This window comes from Lepidochelys olivacea, assembly GCF_965140295.1.
Source record: "Lepidochelys olivacea isolate rLepOli2 genome assembly, chromosome: 24".
NCBI classification, from domain to species: domain Eukaryota; kingdom Metazoa; phylum Chordata; order Testudines; family Cheloniidae; genus Lepidochelys; species Lepidochelys olivacea.
The window spans coordinates 18,319,696-18,337,793 of NC_140434.1; the positions used below are offsets into that span (position 1 = coordinate 18,319,696).

General features: G+C 55.0%; 1 protein-coding gene across 1 annotated transcript; it reads right to left on the minus strand.

Annotated features, from left to right (window-relative positions):
• Nucleotides 1–893: 893 nt before the first annotated feature.
• Nucleotides 894–15,204, minus strand: LOC311512494 (phospholipase A2 inhibitor and Ly6/PLAUR domain-containing protein-like; the record flags this gene model as incomplete). The annotated part of the gene is made up of 5 exons (XM_084613703.1): nucleotides 14,891–15,204; nucleotides 4,024–4,140; nucleotides 3,511–3,663; nucleotides 3,175–3,318; nucleotides 894–1,054 (listed from the first exon to the last, which is right to left on the minus strand). Exons 1-5 carry the CDS (start codon nucleotides 14,982–14,984, stop codon nucleotides 894–896), a joined length of 669 nt encoding a protein of 222 aa, XP_084469829.1. The 5' UTR covers nucleotides 14,985–15,204.
• Nucleotides 15,205–18,098: the final 2,894 nt, after the last annotated feature.

Here is an 18,098-nt window from a genome sequence, read left to right on the forward strand (position 1 = left end):
TCCTACAGACCTGGCTGCCAGCGTTGCCTTTGGTGGAGGATCTGGGGTCCCGTGGCTCTGGGGTAAGTGACCGGTCTCCTGGGGCTGGGAACAACCTGGGTGGGCTGGTTTGGGGTGTACGTGACCTTTCCTCACAAAGTCCGGCTTGTCTGAGAGTATCTGAGGGGACTGGCTGTGACTCCGGGGGCAGCGATCCAGGAGTTCACGCTGGGTGAAATCTGCTCACAGAGCACCACCGGTTGGGGGGATCTGCCCTGTTTCCTGACACCTTCCCTGAGCCCGGCACTCCCAGTGGAGCCGCTCCAGAGAGCGGGACGAACTGAGCCCTGCAAAATCAACCTAGAAGGACATTTCTCCCCTCCAGGGCATTCCCGCCCGCCTGGACAGCTGGGTGAGCCACGGCCTCTCCTTCCCACAGCCCTCCTTCCCCAGGGGAGCTCAGCCAGCCGGTGCCTTTCCCCCAGCCATGGGCCTTGCCTTCCGGGAGGGGGTCCAGGCAGGACTCCTGGGTTCCATTCCCTGGCCCTGCAAGGGGAGAGGGGTCCAGTGGTTAGAGCAGGGGGCTTGGGAGCCAGGACTCCTGGGCTCTATCCCTGGCTTTCAGAAGGGAGTATGGTCTGGTGGGTTACAGGGTGGGGTACTGGGAGTCAGGACTCCCGGGTTTTCTTCCTGCCAGCATCACTTGTGCACAGATAGGGGCGGGGGGGGGCCCGGTACGGGACAGTCAGGGGACAAGGAGCTAGGGGGGTACTTTCCCCACAACTCGCTTTATTCAGCCAATGCACAAAAGGAACCCGCAATCTCCCCCAAAGAGAAGCAGCAGCCTGTGGCTGCTGAAGGGAGGTGCACTGCAGCCCGGCACGCAGCAGAAGGGGAGGATGCCAGGCCGGGGCTCAGGGCTCCCCGATGCCTCCACCGGCCCTGGGAGCTGGGTAGCACTTGGCCTGCCTCGGGATCTCCGGCACGCCCTTGGCGTATTTCTTCACCAACGCTCTCTTCACACAGGCGCCAGGGGAGCCACATCCAGCCGCAATCATCCTCAGTTTGATGTCACCTGGACAGGGGAGAGACGTGATCGGAGGCTCCCAATTCCCCCCCCCCCCCGACCTCCATGAGGTCCCTCCCAGCAGGACTTCACCCGGCTCTGCAGGCACAGTGGGGTCTAGTGCTCAGAGCAGGGGGCCTGGAACAACGTGAGAACATAACAGAGGAACGGCCCCCCTGGGTCACCCCAAAGGTCCATCTAGCCCAGTATCCTCTGGCCAATGCCAGGTGCCCCAGAGGGAATGAACAGAACAGGGAATCAACCACTGATCCATACCCTGTCGCCCATTCCCAGCTCCTGGCAAACAGAGACTAGGGCCACCTTCCCTGCCCATCCTGGCTAATAGCCACAGATGGACCTGTCCTCCAACAACTTCTCTAGTTCCTGTTTGAACCCTGTTATAGTCTGCGCCTTCACAACTTTCCCCGGCAATAAGTTCCACAGGTTTCTAGTGCATTGTGTGAAGCAGTACTTCCTTTGGTTTATTTTATACCTGCTGCCTGTGGTGACCCCTCGTTCTTATTTTAGGAGGAGTAAATAACACTTCCTTATTTCCTTCCTCCACACCCTTCAACCTTCTTTAGACCTCGATCATATCCCCCCTTAGCCGTTTCATTTCCAAGGTGAAGAGTCCCACTCTTATTAATCTCTCCTCATATGGCAGCCAATCCATCCCCCTCATCATTTTGGTTGGCATTTTCTGAAGCCTTTCCAATTCCAATAGATCTTTTTTGAGACAGGGCGACCACATCCGTCCGCAGTGTTCAAGCTGTGGGCGTCCCATGGATTTATATTGAGGCAACACGATCTTTGGGGTTAGATCTCTGTCCTATTCTCTGTCCCTTTATGAATGATTCCCAGCATTCTGTTTGCTTTTTTGACGGCCGCTGCACATGGAGTGGATGATTTCAGAGAACACTCCACAGTGACTCCAAGATCTTTCTTGAGTGGTAAATTCGACCCATTATTGTGTATGTCTACTTGGGATTACGTTTGCCCATGTGCATTACTTTGCATTTATCAACACTGAATTTCCTCTGCCATTTTGTTGCCCAGTCACCCAGTTCTGAGAGACCCTTTAGTACCTCTTCACAGTCTGCTTTGGACTTCACTATCTTGAGTAGCTTTGTATCTTCTGCAAATTTTGCCACCTCACTATTTACCCCTTTTTCCAGAACATTTCGGAATATGGTGAATAGGACTGGGCCCAGTGCAGATCCCTGGGGGACTCCCACTATTTACCTCTCTCCCTTCTGAAAACTGACCATTTCTTTCTACCCTTTTTTCCCTATCTTTTAACCAGTTACTGAGCCATGAGAGGATTTTATCCCATGACAGCTCACTTTGCTTAAGAGCCTTTGGTGAGGGACGCTTTCTGAAAATCTAAGTACACTATATCCATGGGATCCCCCTTGTCCACACTCTTGTTGACCCCCTCAGAGAATTCTAGTACACTGGTGAGGCGTGATTTCCCTTTACCAAAACCATGTTGATCCTTCCACAACAAATTATGTTCATCTATGTGGCTGACAGTTCTCTTCTTTCCTCTAGTTTCAATGACTTTGCCCTGTACTGAAGTCAAACTTATTGGCCTGTAGTTGCCGGGATCACCTCTGGAGCCCTTTTTCGAAACAGGCGTGTCATTAGCTGTCCTCCAGCCAGTTGAGACAGAAGCTGATTTAAATGGTAGGTTACAAACCACAGTTAGTAGTTCTGTAATTTGACATTTGAGTTCCTTCCGAACTCTTGGGTGAAACCCATCTGGTCCTGGTGACTTATTACTGTTTAATTTATCAATTTCTTGCAAAAACTCCTGTAATGACTCCTCAATCTGGGACAGTTCCTCAGATTTGTCACCAAAGCAGAATGGCTCCGGTTTGGGAATCTCCCTCCCAGCCTCAGCCGTGAAGACTGATGCAGAGAATTCATTTAGTTTCTCCGCAGTGGCCTTATCCTCCTTGGGTGCTCCTTTGGCATCTCGGCAAGTAGGACTCCTGGATTCTCTCTGCAACTCTGCCAGGGGAATGGAGTCTAGTGGGTCAGAGGAAGGGGGGCTGGGACTGAGCCAGGACACCTGGGCTCCACCTCGTACTCTGTGTTCAGACCCCGCCCGCATCTGGAGGACTTACCCAGTGTTAACACCCCATAATCCTCAACACAATGGTCCTCGGCGCCGGTGCAGGCCAAGACATCCTTCTCGTTCCAGTTATATGGCCCCACTCTGAGGAACGACTGGCACTGCCGGCCGTTGGGGACGGAGCTCACAGTTGGCACTGAGAACAGTCAGACACACACAATCAGCCAAGGGTGGGGAGTCACCACACATTGGGCTCAATCCCAGCTCGGGGAAGGGAGTGGGGTCTAGTGGTTAGGAATGGGGGCTTTGGGCTGGGAGCCAGGACTCCTGGGTACTCTCCAGGCAGGTATGGCCGGAGCAGGGCTCTAGGTTTGCAGCAGACACACACCTGGGATGGCCCCGGCGTTGCAGCCGTCGGTGTCACAGCAGGCGATGTTCGCCCGCACGGTGACATTGTGCGCGTAGGTCAGCGAGAAGTGGCCGGGCTCACAGTTCTTGGGCTCCAGGCACGATTTAGCCGTGTAGGAGAAGGAGGATCCCTCTGTGGAAGGGAAACAGAGCATCACCTCTCAGCTCCCCAGTGGACCCCCAGCTGCTTCATCCTCCCATTTTGTTCCATCCACCCCACCCCCAACTAATCTCATCCTCCCCCCCCCACCCCCGATAAAATCCTCTCTTCTGTCTGATCCAGGCCCCACAGTCACCCACTGCAATTCCCATCTCATCCCATCCCCCGTCTATGACATTATCATTCCAGACGGAGCAGTCCCTGCTCCTGGAGAGGAGCGGAGACTATTGATTAGAGTAGGGGCAGGGGCTGGGAGCCAGGATTCCTGGGTTCGACCCCTGGCTTCAGGAGGACAATGGTGTCTACACTTAGTAGGAATCTTCTTTCACTCACCCAGCCTCATCTCTGCCACGACAGTGACGCAGGTCGCTTCCGAGAGGGCGCAGGGCTGCAGGGGGCCGGAGCACAATTGCTCTCTGGACGCACACACCTCGCATTGCAGGGTGCTCCCTGGAGGTTGGAAAAATCCCTTCTCAGTACAAACCGCGGCTCCCCACCCCTCCTCAGGCAGTGCCCGTGGGCGAAATACCACCAGGAACCAAGAGGTGGCGCTGTGGGAGTTGTTACCACCAATGCCTCCTCACTGAACGTGTGGGCAGGCAGATCTTGGAGAAATGCCACCTGCTTTTGCAGCAGTTCTGCCCAGTTCCATTTAACTCTCCAGATGGGGAAAGGCATCTTGCTAGCTGGTCATTTGTATCGTACTCAAAACCACAGACAAGTCTGTTTGCTGCCTGAGTGTCTGTGGCTAGAATACATTTTCAGCTGCTGACGTGGCTATCTGGGCTGCAGCTTGTGCCTGCGAACAAACCCCACACGTCTGTGTAGACAGAAAAACAAGAATTCGGCTGTTCTGAAGAGGGGTTTCTGCCTGGCTTTGTGGTGAACCTTTCTCACACACACACCACACCCCGCCGTCACTCTCTGCTCCAGGCCTCTGCCTCTCAGAGTTACATCAGCTCAGCCACACTCGACTTCAGCCCACTTTTCATCGCTGATCCTGCCAATTCTCTTCTTCAGAATACAATTGACGCTTGTTAAGCCTTTGGATTGATGGCTGTTCGTCTCCAGCCAGCGATCCCAGGAGCATGAACTCTTTCCTCTCCAGAGCATGGGGGCCTTTAAATTCATTACGTGAGCATAAGGTAGTTTTAAGAAAGAGAGAAAGAAAGGAAGATTTTCCCACTTTGGTTTTTTTAGAGCTTTCATGTGGAAACATCAATTAAACCTCAGAACACCTTCCCCGCCCCTTCTATGTCCCTAGATGGTTGCACAGTTATATTATCCCTGTCAAAGAAATATGGAAACTGAGGTAGAAAAAAGATGTGTTCAATTCAGGGTTAGAACCAAGAAGACAGCTGAGAACTCCTCACTCCTGACTCCCAGCCCACTCTAACCCACGAGATCCCACTCCTCTTTCAGAGCCACGGACAGAGCCCGGGAGTCCTGATTTGTAGCCATCTCTGCTCAAACTCACTACACCCCAGCCCGCTTCTACAGCTGGGGAATGAGCCCAGAAGTCCTGGCTCCCAGCCCCCCCCCTTTGCACCCCCATTCCCCTTTCAAACCCGGGGAATGAAGCCAGGAGTCCTGGCAGGAATCTCAGCGCTGACAGGCAGGGGAACATTTCTAGGCAGGACGACATGTGAACGGGGGTGCTGCTCCTCATCGGGATGACCCCAAGCTCGGGCGAGAGCTGGAGGAGGAACGAGAAGAAGGAAGGACAGACGGACTCAGACCCGCTGGCCAGGCCCCTAGCGTGGGCTGTGGGCGTCCCAGGCTCCAATCCCTGCTCTCCCCGAGTCAGCCGGGGGACGTGGCACCGGGTTTTCCTCTCGCTGGTTTTACCCACAAATTCCATCCTGACCCCAGAATCCGCCATCCACAGCGGCACGTTCCCCAAGTGAATTCCCGACCCCACCACCCGGCTCCCTGTGCCCGGGGACGGACGGGACTCACCTGTGGCCAGGAGAGCGGACAGCAGGCAGAGGGGCAGAGCCACCCACATGGTGCCTGGATGTTAGCTGTAGTGAGCAGAACAGCGAGGAAGCATCTGGCTGTGGTTTTATCCGGCAGGATGGCAAATACCTGCCCCCTGGGGGATCGGCTGGGGCTGCCCCATGACATCCTGGTGGACCCGGAGATGGGAGATTTCACAGCCCTGCATGTGACTTTGGCTGATCAGGTGATGCAATGTGTCTTGAGGCCAATTCCCTTGTGCGTTAGTGGAGATCTGTGGTTCTCAGCCAGGGGTCCTTGTACTCCAGGGGTACACACAGGTCTTCCAGGGGGTACATCAGCTTATCTTGATGTTTGCCTCATTTTACAACAGGCCAGATATAAAGCACTAGTGAAGTCAGTACGAGCTAAAATTTCCTGACACAATGACTTGTTCGTGCAGCTCTATGTACTATCCACTGAACTGTAAGAGCAATATTTATATCCCAGTGGAGTTATTTTATAATTACATGGTGGAACTGAGAAAGGAAGCTATTTGTCAGTCACAATGTGGCCGTAACACTTATGTATTTTTAGAAAAACATAAGAAAGGAGCTGTCATAAATATAAAGGGAAGAGGATCCACCTTTCTGTCCCCGGTGCTATAAAATCCCCCATGGCCAGTGGCAAAACACTTTCACCTGTTGTCATAAATAGAAAGGGAAGGGTAAACTCCTTTATAATCCCTCCTCTCCAGAGGAAAAATCCTCTCACCTGTAAAGGGTTAAGAAGCTAAAGGTAACCTCGCTGGCACCTGACCAAAATGACCAATGAGGAGATAAGATACTTTCAAAGGCTGGGAGGAAAGAGAAAAAACAAAGGGTCTGTGTCTGTCTGTGTGATGCTTTTGCTGGGGACAGAACAGGAATGGACTCTTAGAACTTAGTAAGTAATCTAGCTAGGTATGTGTTAGATTATGATTTCTTTAAATGGGTGAGAAAATAGCTGTGCTGAACAGAATGGATATTCCTGTCTGTGTGTCTTTTTGTAATTTAAGGTTTTGCCTAGAGGCATTCTCTCTGTTTTGAATCTAATTCCCCTGTAAGGTATTTGCCATCCTGATTTTACAGAGGTGATTCTTTTCTACTTCTATTAAAAGTCGTCTTTTTAAGGAAACTCAATGCTTTTTCATTGTTCTAAGATGCAAGGGTTTGGGTCTGTGGTCACCTATGCAAATTGGTGAGGATTTTTACCAAACCTTCCCCAGGAAGTTGCGTGCAAGGGTTGGGAGGATTTGGGAGGGAAAGACGTGTCCAAACTACGTTTCCCAGTAAACCCAGTTAAAGTTTGGTTGTAGCAGTAGAAATCTAGGGGCAAAGGACGAAATTAATTTGTACCTTGGGGAAGTTTTAACCTAAGCTGGTAAAAGTAAGCTTAGGAGGTTTTCATGCAGGTCCCCACATCGGTACCCTAGAGTTCAGAGTGGGGAAGGAACCTTGACAGGTGTGTAGGGGGATGGATGGACAGGCGTGAAGGCAGATGGATGGATGGACAGACATTCTCTTAGGGGAATGGATGGATGGGTGTGTGGGGGGGAAGGGTGGACGTGTAGGAGGATGGACGGACGGAAGGATGGGTGTTGTCAGGGAGTCCCCGGGCAATGCTCTGGACCTGCTCCCTACGAAGCCAGGCAGGACTCTGGGGAAGTCTCCTCTCTGGGAGCAGCCTGTCTGCAGGACACACAGCTCGCCCGGCTTCCACCTTCCTGGGTCTGACCTCGGAGCATTCAGCCTCCTCTGCCATTCCATGCGCTTCCCACAGCGAGTCCGCCCAGGCGGGGTCCTGGGGAAGCCAGAGGGTCCTGTCCCCCAACTCCACAGTCAGACGGGACTATCAGCCAGCCAGTAAAACAGAGGTTTATAAGACAACAGGAACATGGTCTAAAACAGAGCTTGTGGGTGCAGAGAACAGGACCCCTCAGCCGGGTCCATTTTGGGGGGCAGTGAGCCAGACAACCCCATCTGCACTTCACTCCACTCCCCAGCCAGCCCCAAACTGAAACTCCCTCCAGCCCCACCTCCTCTGGGCTTTCCCCTTTCCCGGGCCAGGAGGTCACCTGATTCCTTTGTTCTCCAACCCTTTAGCTCTCACCTTGCAGGGGGGAAGGGCCCAGGCCATCAGTGGCCAGGAAACAGGGTGTCGGCCATTCTCTGTGTCCAGACCCCTGCACACACCTGCCCTCTCGGGCTCTGCAAGGATCATATACCCTTATCCCACCTAGATACTTAAGAACTGCGTAGGGGAAACTGAGGCACCCCCACACTATTCAGAGGAAACATTAAGAACGCTTCCACTTCCTCACAGGTGTGTCGGGGATGGATGGAGGGGCGGCCCTGCACAGCCTTGCAAAGCACAGAGGGAAACTGAGGCACTCCATGGCATCGTAGGAGCTCAATTCCCACTTTGTCGCATCCCTCTGTGCCCCAAACTGCTGCAGACACCAGCCGGTGCACCCTGCCCCTGCCAGCACCGATCCCAGGCACTGGCTTTAACAGGGGGAGTGAGATCAACCCAGCCAAGGCCACCTCCATGAACCCGAGGCCTTCGGGGACCGGACGAGAAAAGGGGGACGCTGGCACCAGAAATTAAAATGGAAATCCTGCTTTATTTCCCTCCTCACCAGATCCTGTTACCAGTGTAGGAGAAATTCTGTGAACAACTGCCCTGCTCAGCCCCAGCCCTGCCCCGCTGGTCACAGCACCTGCCTCGGTGTCTAGGAGGCAAACGCACTGGTCAAAGGTGGGTGGCGCTGACTTTCCACCATCGGTCTCCGCACCGACCGTTTGCCGGCTGTGGTTTGGACACGCGCACCAAGGGCTTAGCACACCTGGGCTCCAGGCCCCCCTCTGCCAGCCACCCTGTGTGACCTGGGACACACCACTTAGGCCCAGAGCTTCAAAGAGTTAGGTCCTGCTGAGGATCTGTGCCTCAGTTTCCCCCATCTGTTCAATGGGGGTGACAGCCCTGCCCATCCCACAAGGTGGCTGTGAGGATAATACATTAAAGATGATGAGGGGTTCAGATGCCATGGTGATGGGCGCCAGATAAGTATTTAGCTAGACATGCTGGGGAGGGTGGTTAACAAGCTCCCCAGGGATGCGGTGGATGCGCCGTCCCTCGGCATCCCCCAGGCCAGGCTGGCTGCCCTCCTGGAAGATGCTTTCATCAAACGCACGTGATCGGGCCCCGTGTAGGGAGGACTTCTCCAGCCTGGGCTATGCGGCAGGTCAGAGTAGATGCTGGGAATGGGCCCTTCTGGCCTGGGACGCCAGGAAAAGGGGTGAGGTGGCTCCCAGGAATCACCAGCCCTCGGGGCGCTGGTTTCATCTGTAAATAATTTTTGTGACTGTTTTGCTTCTAACCAGAAGCGAAGGAAAATACAGGCTATTCCTTGTCCTGTGTATCCGCCGCCATGCCCAGGAACATCTCCCTCTTCTTCGGGAACGGGGTCTTTGTGAAGATTCAATCCCGGACCTGCTCTACGAACAGCTGCAATACCCGGTTCTCTCCTGTCTGTATGTCTCTGCATCCCTCCCTGCTTCTTCCCAGTGGCCAAGGCTCCGACTGAGTGTCAAACTGGTTTGGAAAAGGTTCTTTTCTGGAGAAGGGTGGGGTCCCGTGTAGCACCTGGTGCCATAGGGGGGACCCTGATCTCAGGGGAGGGAGGCGTGCAGTGCCTGGCACAATGGGGGGCCCCCAGTAGCAGGCTGGGGGGATCTATGCAGTGCCCAGTGCAATCAGGGCCCCTGCTCTGGGGAGTCTGTGCAGCTCTTGGCACAAGGGGTCCCTGATCTCAGTTATTGCGGTGCTAGAAATAAGTGGTAACAAAGTAGAGAAGGCACCTGTCCTCAGCCCAGCCCGTCAACCCCCACCGACCCTCTCTTTGCGGGTCTTGCAGGGCCGATCATCAACACCGTCTAGACGGGAGGCCGGTGCCCGATCTGCATTGCCCCTGGTCGGAGCAGCTGTTCCAGCACGGAGACCCTGCAGTGTGAGGGCCGTGCCAGCCAGTGCATTTCCATCAGCGGGCAGATCTGGGAAGGTGAGCGCCTGTCCCGGATTCCTTCCAGCCCCGGCTCTCCAGGCCCATCGGCACTAGGACAAAGGGAGGCCCAGGGCCGGGATTTCCCCAGGCCCCCGCAGCCTCCCGGCAGTTCCCGCTTTACCTGGCTATGCCCTTGGCCCAGCTCTGGGCAAGGCTCAGCCCCAGGCTCCCTATGGGGCCAGAGCCTCTTCTCACACCCTGTGGCTTTGCAAGCGAGTTCGGAGCCACGCTCCCCTGTTTCAAAGCCAGCCGGCTTCCCCCTCTCCCTGTGGACATGGCTCTGACCCGTGTTTAAACCCAAACCCCGCTCCGTCCACACACAGAGCCCCCTGCCCCCACCTGCCCTGCCCTGCCAGGCCAGCTCAGCCAGGGGAGCCTGCACCCCTACCCGCAGTGCAGCGGTGGCGGATTAGCCAATGGGCCGTCAGGGCCTGTGCCCAGCAGCCTCAGCCCATTGGGGGCCCCCTGGAAAATGGGCACCCCTGCACCCCAAGCCCGGTGCCTGGCAGAAGTGCCAGGTGGCGGGGGAAGCCCCAGCGCCCGGATCCCAGCTGCGGCTGTGGCCCGGGGACTGGAAGAGCTCTCACCCCCAGTTGGCGGCGAGACAGATCTTTCCTGGTCTTGGGGCCGTGAGCGGGGGGGCTGCAAGGGGGTGGGTGGACTGGGACAGGACTGTGGGGGGAACCGGGGCAGGGCCACGGGGGAAGGGGCAGAACAGGGGTGGGACTGCAGGCAGAAGGGGCGGGCGGACCCCAGGGCCTGCACAGCCCAGCCTTCCCGGCTTCTCGCTGGCCACCATCCGCCTGAAGTAGCAACCGCCACCGATGGAAGAAAAAGAGACGTCCACCATGCAGCGTGCGGCCAGCTGCTCCCCAGGGCCGGGCAGCTGAGCTCTCACCGCTGTGACCTGCCCTGGGGTCCCGGTTGCTGTCCCGTGGATGCTGTCCCTCCCCTCGCCGGGCGTTACAAATCAATGCCCGGTTGCTGGGGTTTTCTTCTGTCCAGGGCAGTTACCCGGCTAGGTGGCTGTCACGCTGTCTGGGGCGGCTCGTGACCGTGAGTGCCTATCTCAGGGCGGACTGACAGATGCAGGACAGACCCCCCGAGCGGATGGCGTGTTCTCTGATACGATTTCACCAGGCGAGATTTCCTGGCTCGCTGAACCAGTCTCGCTGCGGAGTGACAGCCTGAGATGCTCCAGTTCTGTCTGGCCACCCAGACAAACGGCACTTATGAGCAATGGTCCCTTCCACCAAAACTCACCCACAGCAGGTTGCTCCCAGTCACTTATCCCAGCCCCGCTGGTACTTTCCATCTCACAGCAAAGGCGACGCTGGCAGCCAACTCTGCAGTAAACCACCTCCAGGTTTAGTAGCTAGTCAACGCGGTTATAGCAGGTACAATAGATGCCCAGGGGAGGCCGTCTGTGAGCCCCAACGGCAGCAACCTGCCAGGTTCCCGTGTCACTCAGGGCTGCCCCGAATAACCCCAGGGAATCGCCGTCTGTGCGATCAGCTATTCCGCCCCGTGAGACGCCAAACCGGCCAGAGATGCAGGATCTTTTCCTGAAGCCAAACTTCCAGCTCCCGCTCACAGAGAACAAGCCGCCAGGGTCCCACCCACGTGGGCTCTTCCTTCGGTGGTGGAGAGCGAGGAACGCGCTCTGAGTCTTTACCTGCCCATCCTCTCACGCAGTGGCCACTTGCTTTGGAATTCACCCTTCTCGGTTAGTTGCAGGGGAGACATGGTGTCAACGTTTGCTCTGACATCAAAACAGGAGGCGGATCAGCGCACACAATGCGGGTAATGCCCCATTCGTTTTCAGGACGTTTCAATGCCGAAGACGCTGTTCCAGCTTCACCATCACTTTGACCTACACTGACCCACAAGTAAAGCGGCCTGAGGCTCTGCCATGAGCTGGCACCTGCCTGCCAGTGTCACAGCGACCAGTTCCTGATACTCCATTCAGAGCAACTCCGACAGGCCCACTGCCTACGTCACCAGGCCTTAGCTAATGGGAGTTAAGAACTTGCCTTTTCCCCCAGGCCCAAGAGAACCCCGCAACCAGCAGGGAGTCTCCAGGCAGGCTCAAACCCAGAGGCCCCAGGGGGTGACACATGCCCGTTCTGTCTCAACAAGGTGTTGACTCTGAAGCCTACTAATTACCATTGGCATCGTGGGTGCCACTCTGTGCTAAGGATGCAATGTGGGGGGGTTCCAGGCTGCAGGGTTGTGGGGGCAGGTTGTTACGTTGGCTCAGCAGAGCTGGGATGCCCCGTGTCTGATCAGCGTCTCTTTCTCTGCACAGATAACATCACGATACCCTTTGCAGCCAGCGGCTCCGCTACCCCGAATGCCTGCGAACTCAAGAAGGGAGAGATTCTGAATTCGGGAGTGTTCACCTACAGAATAACACAGATTGAGTGTTACACGCCCAGCAGTGCTCAGCGGATGCTGGGCCCCGTCGCCCTGGGCAGCATCTTGCCCAGTCTGGCTGGGCTCCTGGCAGTGAAATTCCTCTCCTAACGCCCCCTCTGTGTTGCCCCCCCTCCGCCAGGGGGAGCCACCCCACAGCTGAATGAGGCCCTCATAGTCCGTGGGTCTCTCTCCTCTCCCCACACCCACCCACGCCTCAGTTTCCCCATCTGTGCCCAAAGGATAATGAAACTGAACTGCTTTTCCAAAGATCCAGGGAGTCAGGGCCCCAGGCAAAGCCCATTAGAGCCAGAGTGGGAGGAGGGGGCGCGTGTGTCTCTGGACAGACAGTGACGTCCTGTGGAACAGCGCTGAGTCTAATTGTATTCTGCAGGAGCCCCTGAGAGTCCAGCGTGGGGACAGAACTGGGGACAGCGTGGGGACAGCGTGGTCTCCCAGCCCCCACTGCTCTACCCCATCAGCCGCCACTCCTCTTCCATAGCTGGGATAGAACCCAGGAGTCCTGGCTCCCAGCCACCCCGCTCTAACCATGACACACCACTCCCTTCGGAGAGCCAGGGATAGAACCCAGGAGCCCTGACACCCAGCACTCCCTGATTTAACGCTATGTATTTCCGGAAGTAAAGGCACTGAATAAAGCTGGGTCCTAAACTGAAATTCCCCAGAGCTCGTGTGTGTGTTTGGACAAGTTGCCACACCGCTGCCTGCATCTGCACTGAACCCAGGTGTCCTGGCACACACACCCCCGGTCTCCGGGAGCTGGGATATTGGATTAAGCTCGGCTGGAGCTGAATCCAATATCCCAGCCACAGCTCCCAGAGACCAAAGAGGCGGGGAGGGGGAAGGGGTCTCCTTTGTTCTTTCTCCTCTTGATCCTCCTGTGCAAAGGGCATCCCTGGGACATTCCCCAGCCTACAGCCTGGACCCATGACCCGCCAGGGCCCCTCAGTTCTCCACCCCAGGGGTGGGCAAACTATGACCCGGGGGCCGGATCCGGCCCTCCAGATGGTTTAATCCGGCCCTCGAGCTCCCACCGAGGAGTGGGGTCCGGGGCTTAGCCCGCTCTGGTGCTCCAGCCAAGGAGTGGGGTGGGGGGCTTGCCCCGCTCTACACGGCTCCCAGAAGCAGCAGCAGGTCCCCCCTCCGGCTCCTATGCCTGGAGACCCCCGCAGCGCCCACTGGCTGGGAACTGTGGCCCATGAGAGCTGCAGGGACGGCGCCTGCGGACGACGTGGCGCCCAGAGCCTCGGCGTAGGAGCCAGAGCGGGGACATGCCGCTGCTTCGGGGAGCTGCTTGAGGTAAGCGCCGCCCGGAGCCTGCACCCCTGAACCCCTCCTGCACCCCAGCCCCCTGCCCCAGCCCTGATCCCCCTCCCTCCATCTGAACCCCTGGGTCCCAGCCCGGAGCACCCTCCTGCACCCCCAACCCCTCATCCCTAGCCAGAGCCCTCAGCCCCTCGCCCCTAATTTCCTGAGCAGTCATTGCCGGCCATACAATTTCCATACTCAGTTGTGGCCCTCGGGCCAAAAAGTTTGCCCACCCCTGCTCCAGCCTGCAAATCGCTCCCCGTTATATTGCAGCCAGACCCCTCCCCCACCCCCCGAGAATCACTCTGCAGAGCGACACCAGCAAACCCCCCAGCCCAGCAAACCCCCCTGCCCAGAACTCCCAGCGCCCTCCGGGCCAACACAAGCTCCTAGAAAGTCCATCACTGATTCCTTGAAAGGAGACGCCCCGATCCTGTCGGCCCAAGGGAAGGTCCCAGACACACCCTGCTTTAGATCGAACACTGAGAACCAGGGAAGGGCAGGAGCTAAGTGATTACAAGCCAGAAAAGGCAGAAACGGTCTGTGTGGGGGGTGTGATGGCGCCTCCCTCTGGCCAAATGTGGCACAGCCCCAAGGTTCATGTAGCCCAACCGGGGCAGGGGGGATCCCAGGCCTGCCCAATCCTCTGACTGCCGGCTCAGGGCCCTCCAACGAAATAAACGGGCTCAGAGGAGCTCCCACCCTGCCAGAGCCCGGAACACCTCCCTACCTCCCCCCGGGGCTCTGCGTCCCTGCACCTTTGGGGGCTTGCAGCCAGCCGCTCCCTCCTCTCTGGCAGCTGCTCTGCCCCACGGCTTTCCAGCCCCTTTATTCCTCCCAGCTGTGGTTAGCAGGGCACGCTTTAAACCTTCAGTCTCTGGAACACCATGGGGTGCGTACGCCCCAAGACAGGTACAAAGAAATCAAAGGTCAAAGGCAAGCAACGCCTCCCTTCACAGGCTAAGTCAGTTCAAAGAAAAGTTTTCCTGGCTCCCAGCTCCCACCCGTTGCACCCCCATTCCCCTTTCAAACCCGGGGAATGAACCCAGGAGTCCTGGCAGGAATCTCAGCGCTGATGGGCAGGGGAACATTTCCAAGCAGGATTACATGTGGATGGGGGTAGTGCTCCTCATCCAAGCCCAGGCGAGAGCTGGAGGAGGAATGAGAAGAAGGAAGGACAGACAGACTCAGACCCGCTGGCCAGGCCCCTAGCGTTGGCTGTGGGAGTCCCAAGCTCCAATCCCTGCTCTCCCCAATTCAGTCGGGGGACATGGCCCCGGGTTTTCCTCTCGCTGGTTTTACCCACAAATTCCATCCTGACCCCAGAATCCGTCATCCACAGCGGCACGTTCCCCAAGTGAAATCCCGCCCCCACCACCCGGCTCCCTGTGCCCGGGGACGCACGGGACTCACCTGTGGCCAGGAGAGCGGACAGCAGGCAGAGGGGCAGAGCCACCCACATGGTGCCCGGGTGTTTGCTGCAGTGAGCAGAACAGCGAGGAAGCATCTGGCTGTGGTTTTATCCGGCAGGTTGGCAAATACCTGCCCCCTGGGGCATCGGCTGGGGCTGCCCCATGACATCCTGGTGGACCCGGAGATGGGAGATTTCACAGCCCTGCATGTGACACTGGCTGATCAGGTGATGCCAATATGTACTGATGCCAATTCCCTTGTGCATTTGTGGAGATCTGTGGTTCTCAGCCAGGGGTCCGTGTACTCCAGGGATACACACAGGTCTTCCGGGGGGTACATCAGCTTATCTTGATGTTTGCCTCATTTTACAACAGGCCAGATATAAAGCACTAGTGAAGTCAACGCGAGCTAAAATTTCCTGACACAATGACTTGTTTGTGCAGCTCTATGTACTGTCCACTGAACTGTCAGTGCAATATTTATATCCCAGTGGAGTTATTTTATAATTACACAGTGGAAAGAATTACAGTGGAAAGGAAGAATTACACAGTGGAAAGAAAGGAAGCTATTTGTCAGTCACAGTGTGGCCGTGACACTTTTATATATTTTTAGAATAACATAAGAAAGGACCTGTCATAAATATAAAGGGAAGGGGAACCACCTTTCTGTCCCCGGTGCTGTAAAATCCCTCGTGGCCAGAGGCAAAACACTTTCACCTGTAAAGGGTTAAGAAGCTAAGGCAACCTTGCTGGCACCTGACCCAAAATGACCAATGAGGAGACAAGATACTTTCAAATCGGGAGTGAGGGAAACAAAGGGACTGCTTGTCTGTGTGATCTTTTGCTGGAACAGCTCAGGAATGGAGTCTCAGAACTTCTGTTAGTTAGTAAGTAATCTAGCTAGAAATGCGTTAGATTTCCTTTTGTTTAATGGCTGGTAAAATAAGCTGTGCTGGAGGGAATGAATATTCCTGGTTTGGTGTCTTTTTGTAACTTAAGGTTTTGCCTAGAGGATTCTCTATGTTTTGAATTTGATTACCCTGGAAGGTATTTACCATCCTGATTTTACAGGGGTGATTCTTTCACCTTTTCTTTCATTCAAATTCTTCTTTTAAGAACCTGTTTGCTTTTTCATTGTTCTGAAGATCCAAGGGTTTGGGTCTGTGTTCACTTGTACAAATTGGGGAGGATTCTTATCAAGCCTTCCCCAGGAAAGGGGGTGTAGGACTTGGGGTGATATTTTGGGGGAAGACGTCTCCAAGTGGGCTCTTTCCCTGGTCTTTGTGTAAGACGCTTGGTGGTGGCAGCGTACGGTTCAAGGACAAGGCAAAGTTTGTACCTTGGGGAAGTTTTTAACCTAAGCTGGTAAGAATAAGCTGAGGGGGTCTTTCCTGCGGGTCCCCACATCTGTACCCTCGAGTTCAGAGTGGGGAAGGAACCCTGACAGGGCCACACTGGGTCAGACCAAAGGTCCATCTAACCCAGTATCCTGTCTTCCGACAGTGGCCAATGCCAGCTGCCCAGAGGGAATGAACAGAACAGGTAATCAAACATCAAGTGTTCCATCCCCTGTCATCCATTCCCAGCTTCTGGCAAACAGAGGCTAAGGACACCATCCCTACCCAGCTTGGCTAATAGCCATTGATGGCCCTATCCTCCATGAATTTATCTAGCTCTTTTTTGAACCCAGTTTACTTTTGGACTTTGCACATTCCTCTGGCAAGGAGTTCCACAGGTTGATGGTGCATTATGTGAAAAAACACTTCCTTTGTTTTTTTAAACCTACTGCCTCTTAATTTCATTTGGTGGCCCCTAGTTCTTGTGTTATGAGAAGGAGTAAATAACACTTCCTTATCTACTTTCTCCACACCACTCATGATTTTCTAGACCTCTCTCCTATCCCCCCTTGTCTGTCTCTTTTCCAAGCTGAAAAGTCCCACTCTTATGAATCTCTCCTCACGGAAGCTGTTCCATCCCCCTAATAATTTTATGACCTTTTTCTGAATCTTTTCTGAATACAGTGGATGTATTGTTTCTTGACTTTAGCAAAGCTTTTGACACCGTCTCCCACAGTATTCTTGTCAGCAAGTTAAAGAAGTAAGGGCTGGATGAATGCACTATAAGGTGGGTAGAAAGTTGGCTAGATTGTCGGGCTCAATGGGTAGTGATCAATGGCTCCATGTCTAGTTGGCAGCCGGTGTCAAGTGGAGTGCCCCAGGGGTCGGTCCTGGGGCCGGTTTTGTTCAATATCTTCATAAATGATCTGGAGGATGGTGTGGATTGCACTCTCAGCAAATTTGCGGATGATACTAAACTGGGAGGAGTGGTAGATACGCTGGAGGGGAGGGATAGGATACAGAGGGACCTAGACAAATTGGAGGATTGGGCCAAAAGAAATCTGATGAGGTTCAATAAGGATAAGTGCAGGGTCCTGCACTTAGGATGGAAGAATCCAATGCACCGCTACAGACTAGGGACCGAATGGCTAGGCAGCAGTTCTGCAGAAAAGGACCTAGGGGTGACAGTGGATGAGAAGCTGGATATGAGTCAGCAGTGTGCCCTTGTTGCCAAGAAGGCCAATGGCATTTTGGGATGTATAAGTAGGGGCATAGCGAGCAGATCGAGGGACGTGATCGTTCCCCTCTATTCGACATTGGTGAGGCCTCATCTGGAGTACTGTGTCCAGTTTTGGGCCCCACACTACAAGAAGGATGTGGATAAATTGGAGAGAGTCCAGCAAAGGGCAACAAAAATGATTAGGGGACTGGAACACAAGACTTATGAGGAGAGACTGAGGGAACTGGGATTGTTTAGTCTGCAGAAGAGAAGAATGAGGGGGGATTTGATAGCTGCTTTCAACTTCCTGAGAGGTGGTTCCAGAGTGGATGGTTCTAGACTATTCTCAATGGTGGAAGAGGACAGGACAAGGAGTAATGGTCTCAAGTTGCAGTGGGGGAGGTTTAGATTGGATATTAGGAAAAACTTTTTCACTAAGAGGGTGGTGAAACACTGGAATGCGTTACCTAGGGAGGTGGTAGAATCTCCTTCCTTAGAGGTTTTTAAGGTCAGGCTTGACAAAGCCCTGGCTGGGATGATTTCACTGGGAATTGGTCCTGCTTCGAGCAGGGGGTTGGACTAGATGACCTTCTGGGGTCCCTTCCAACCCTGATATTCTATGATTCTATGATCACCTCTGAGCTCCTCAATGG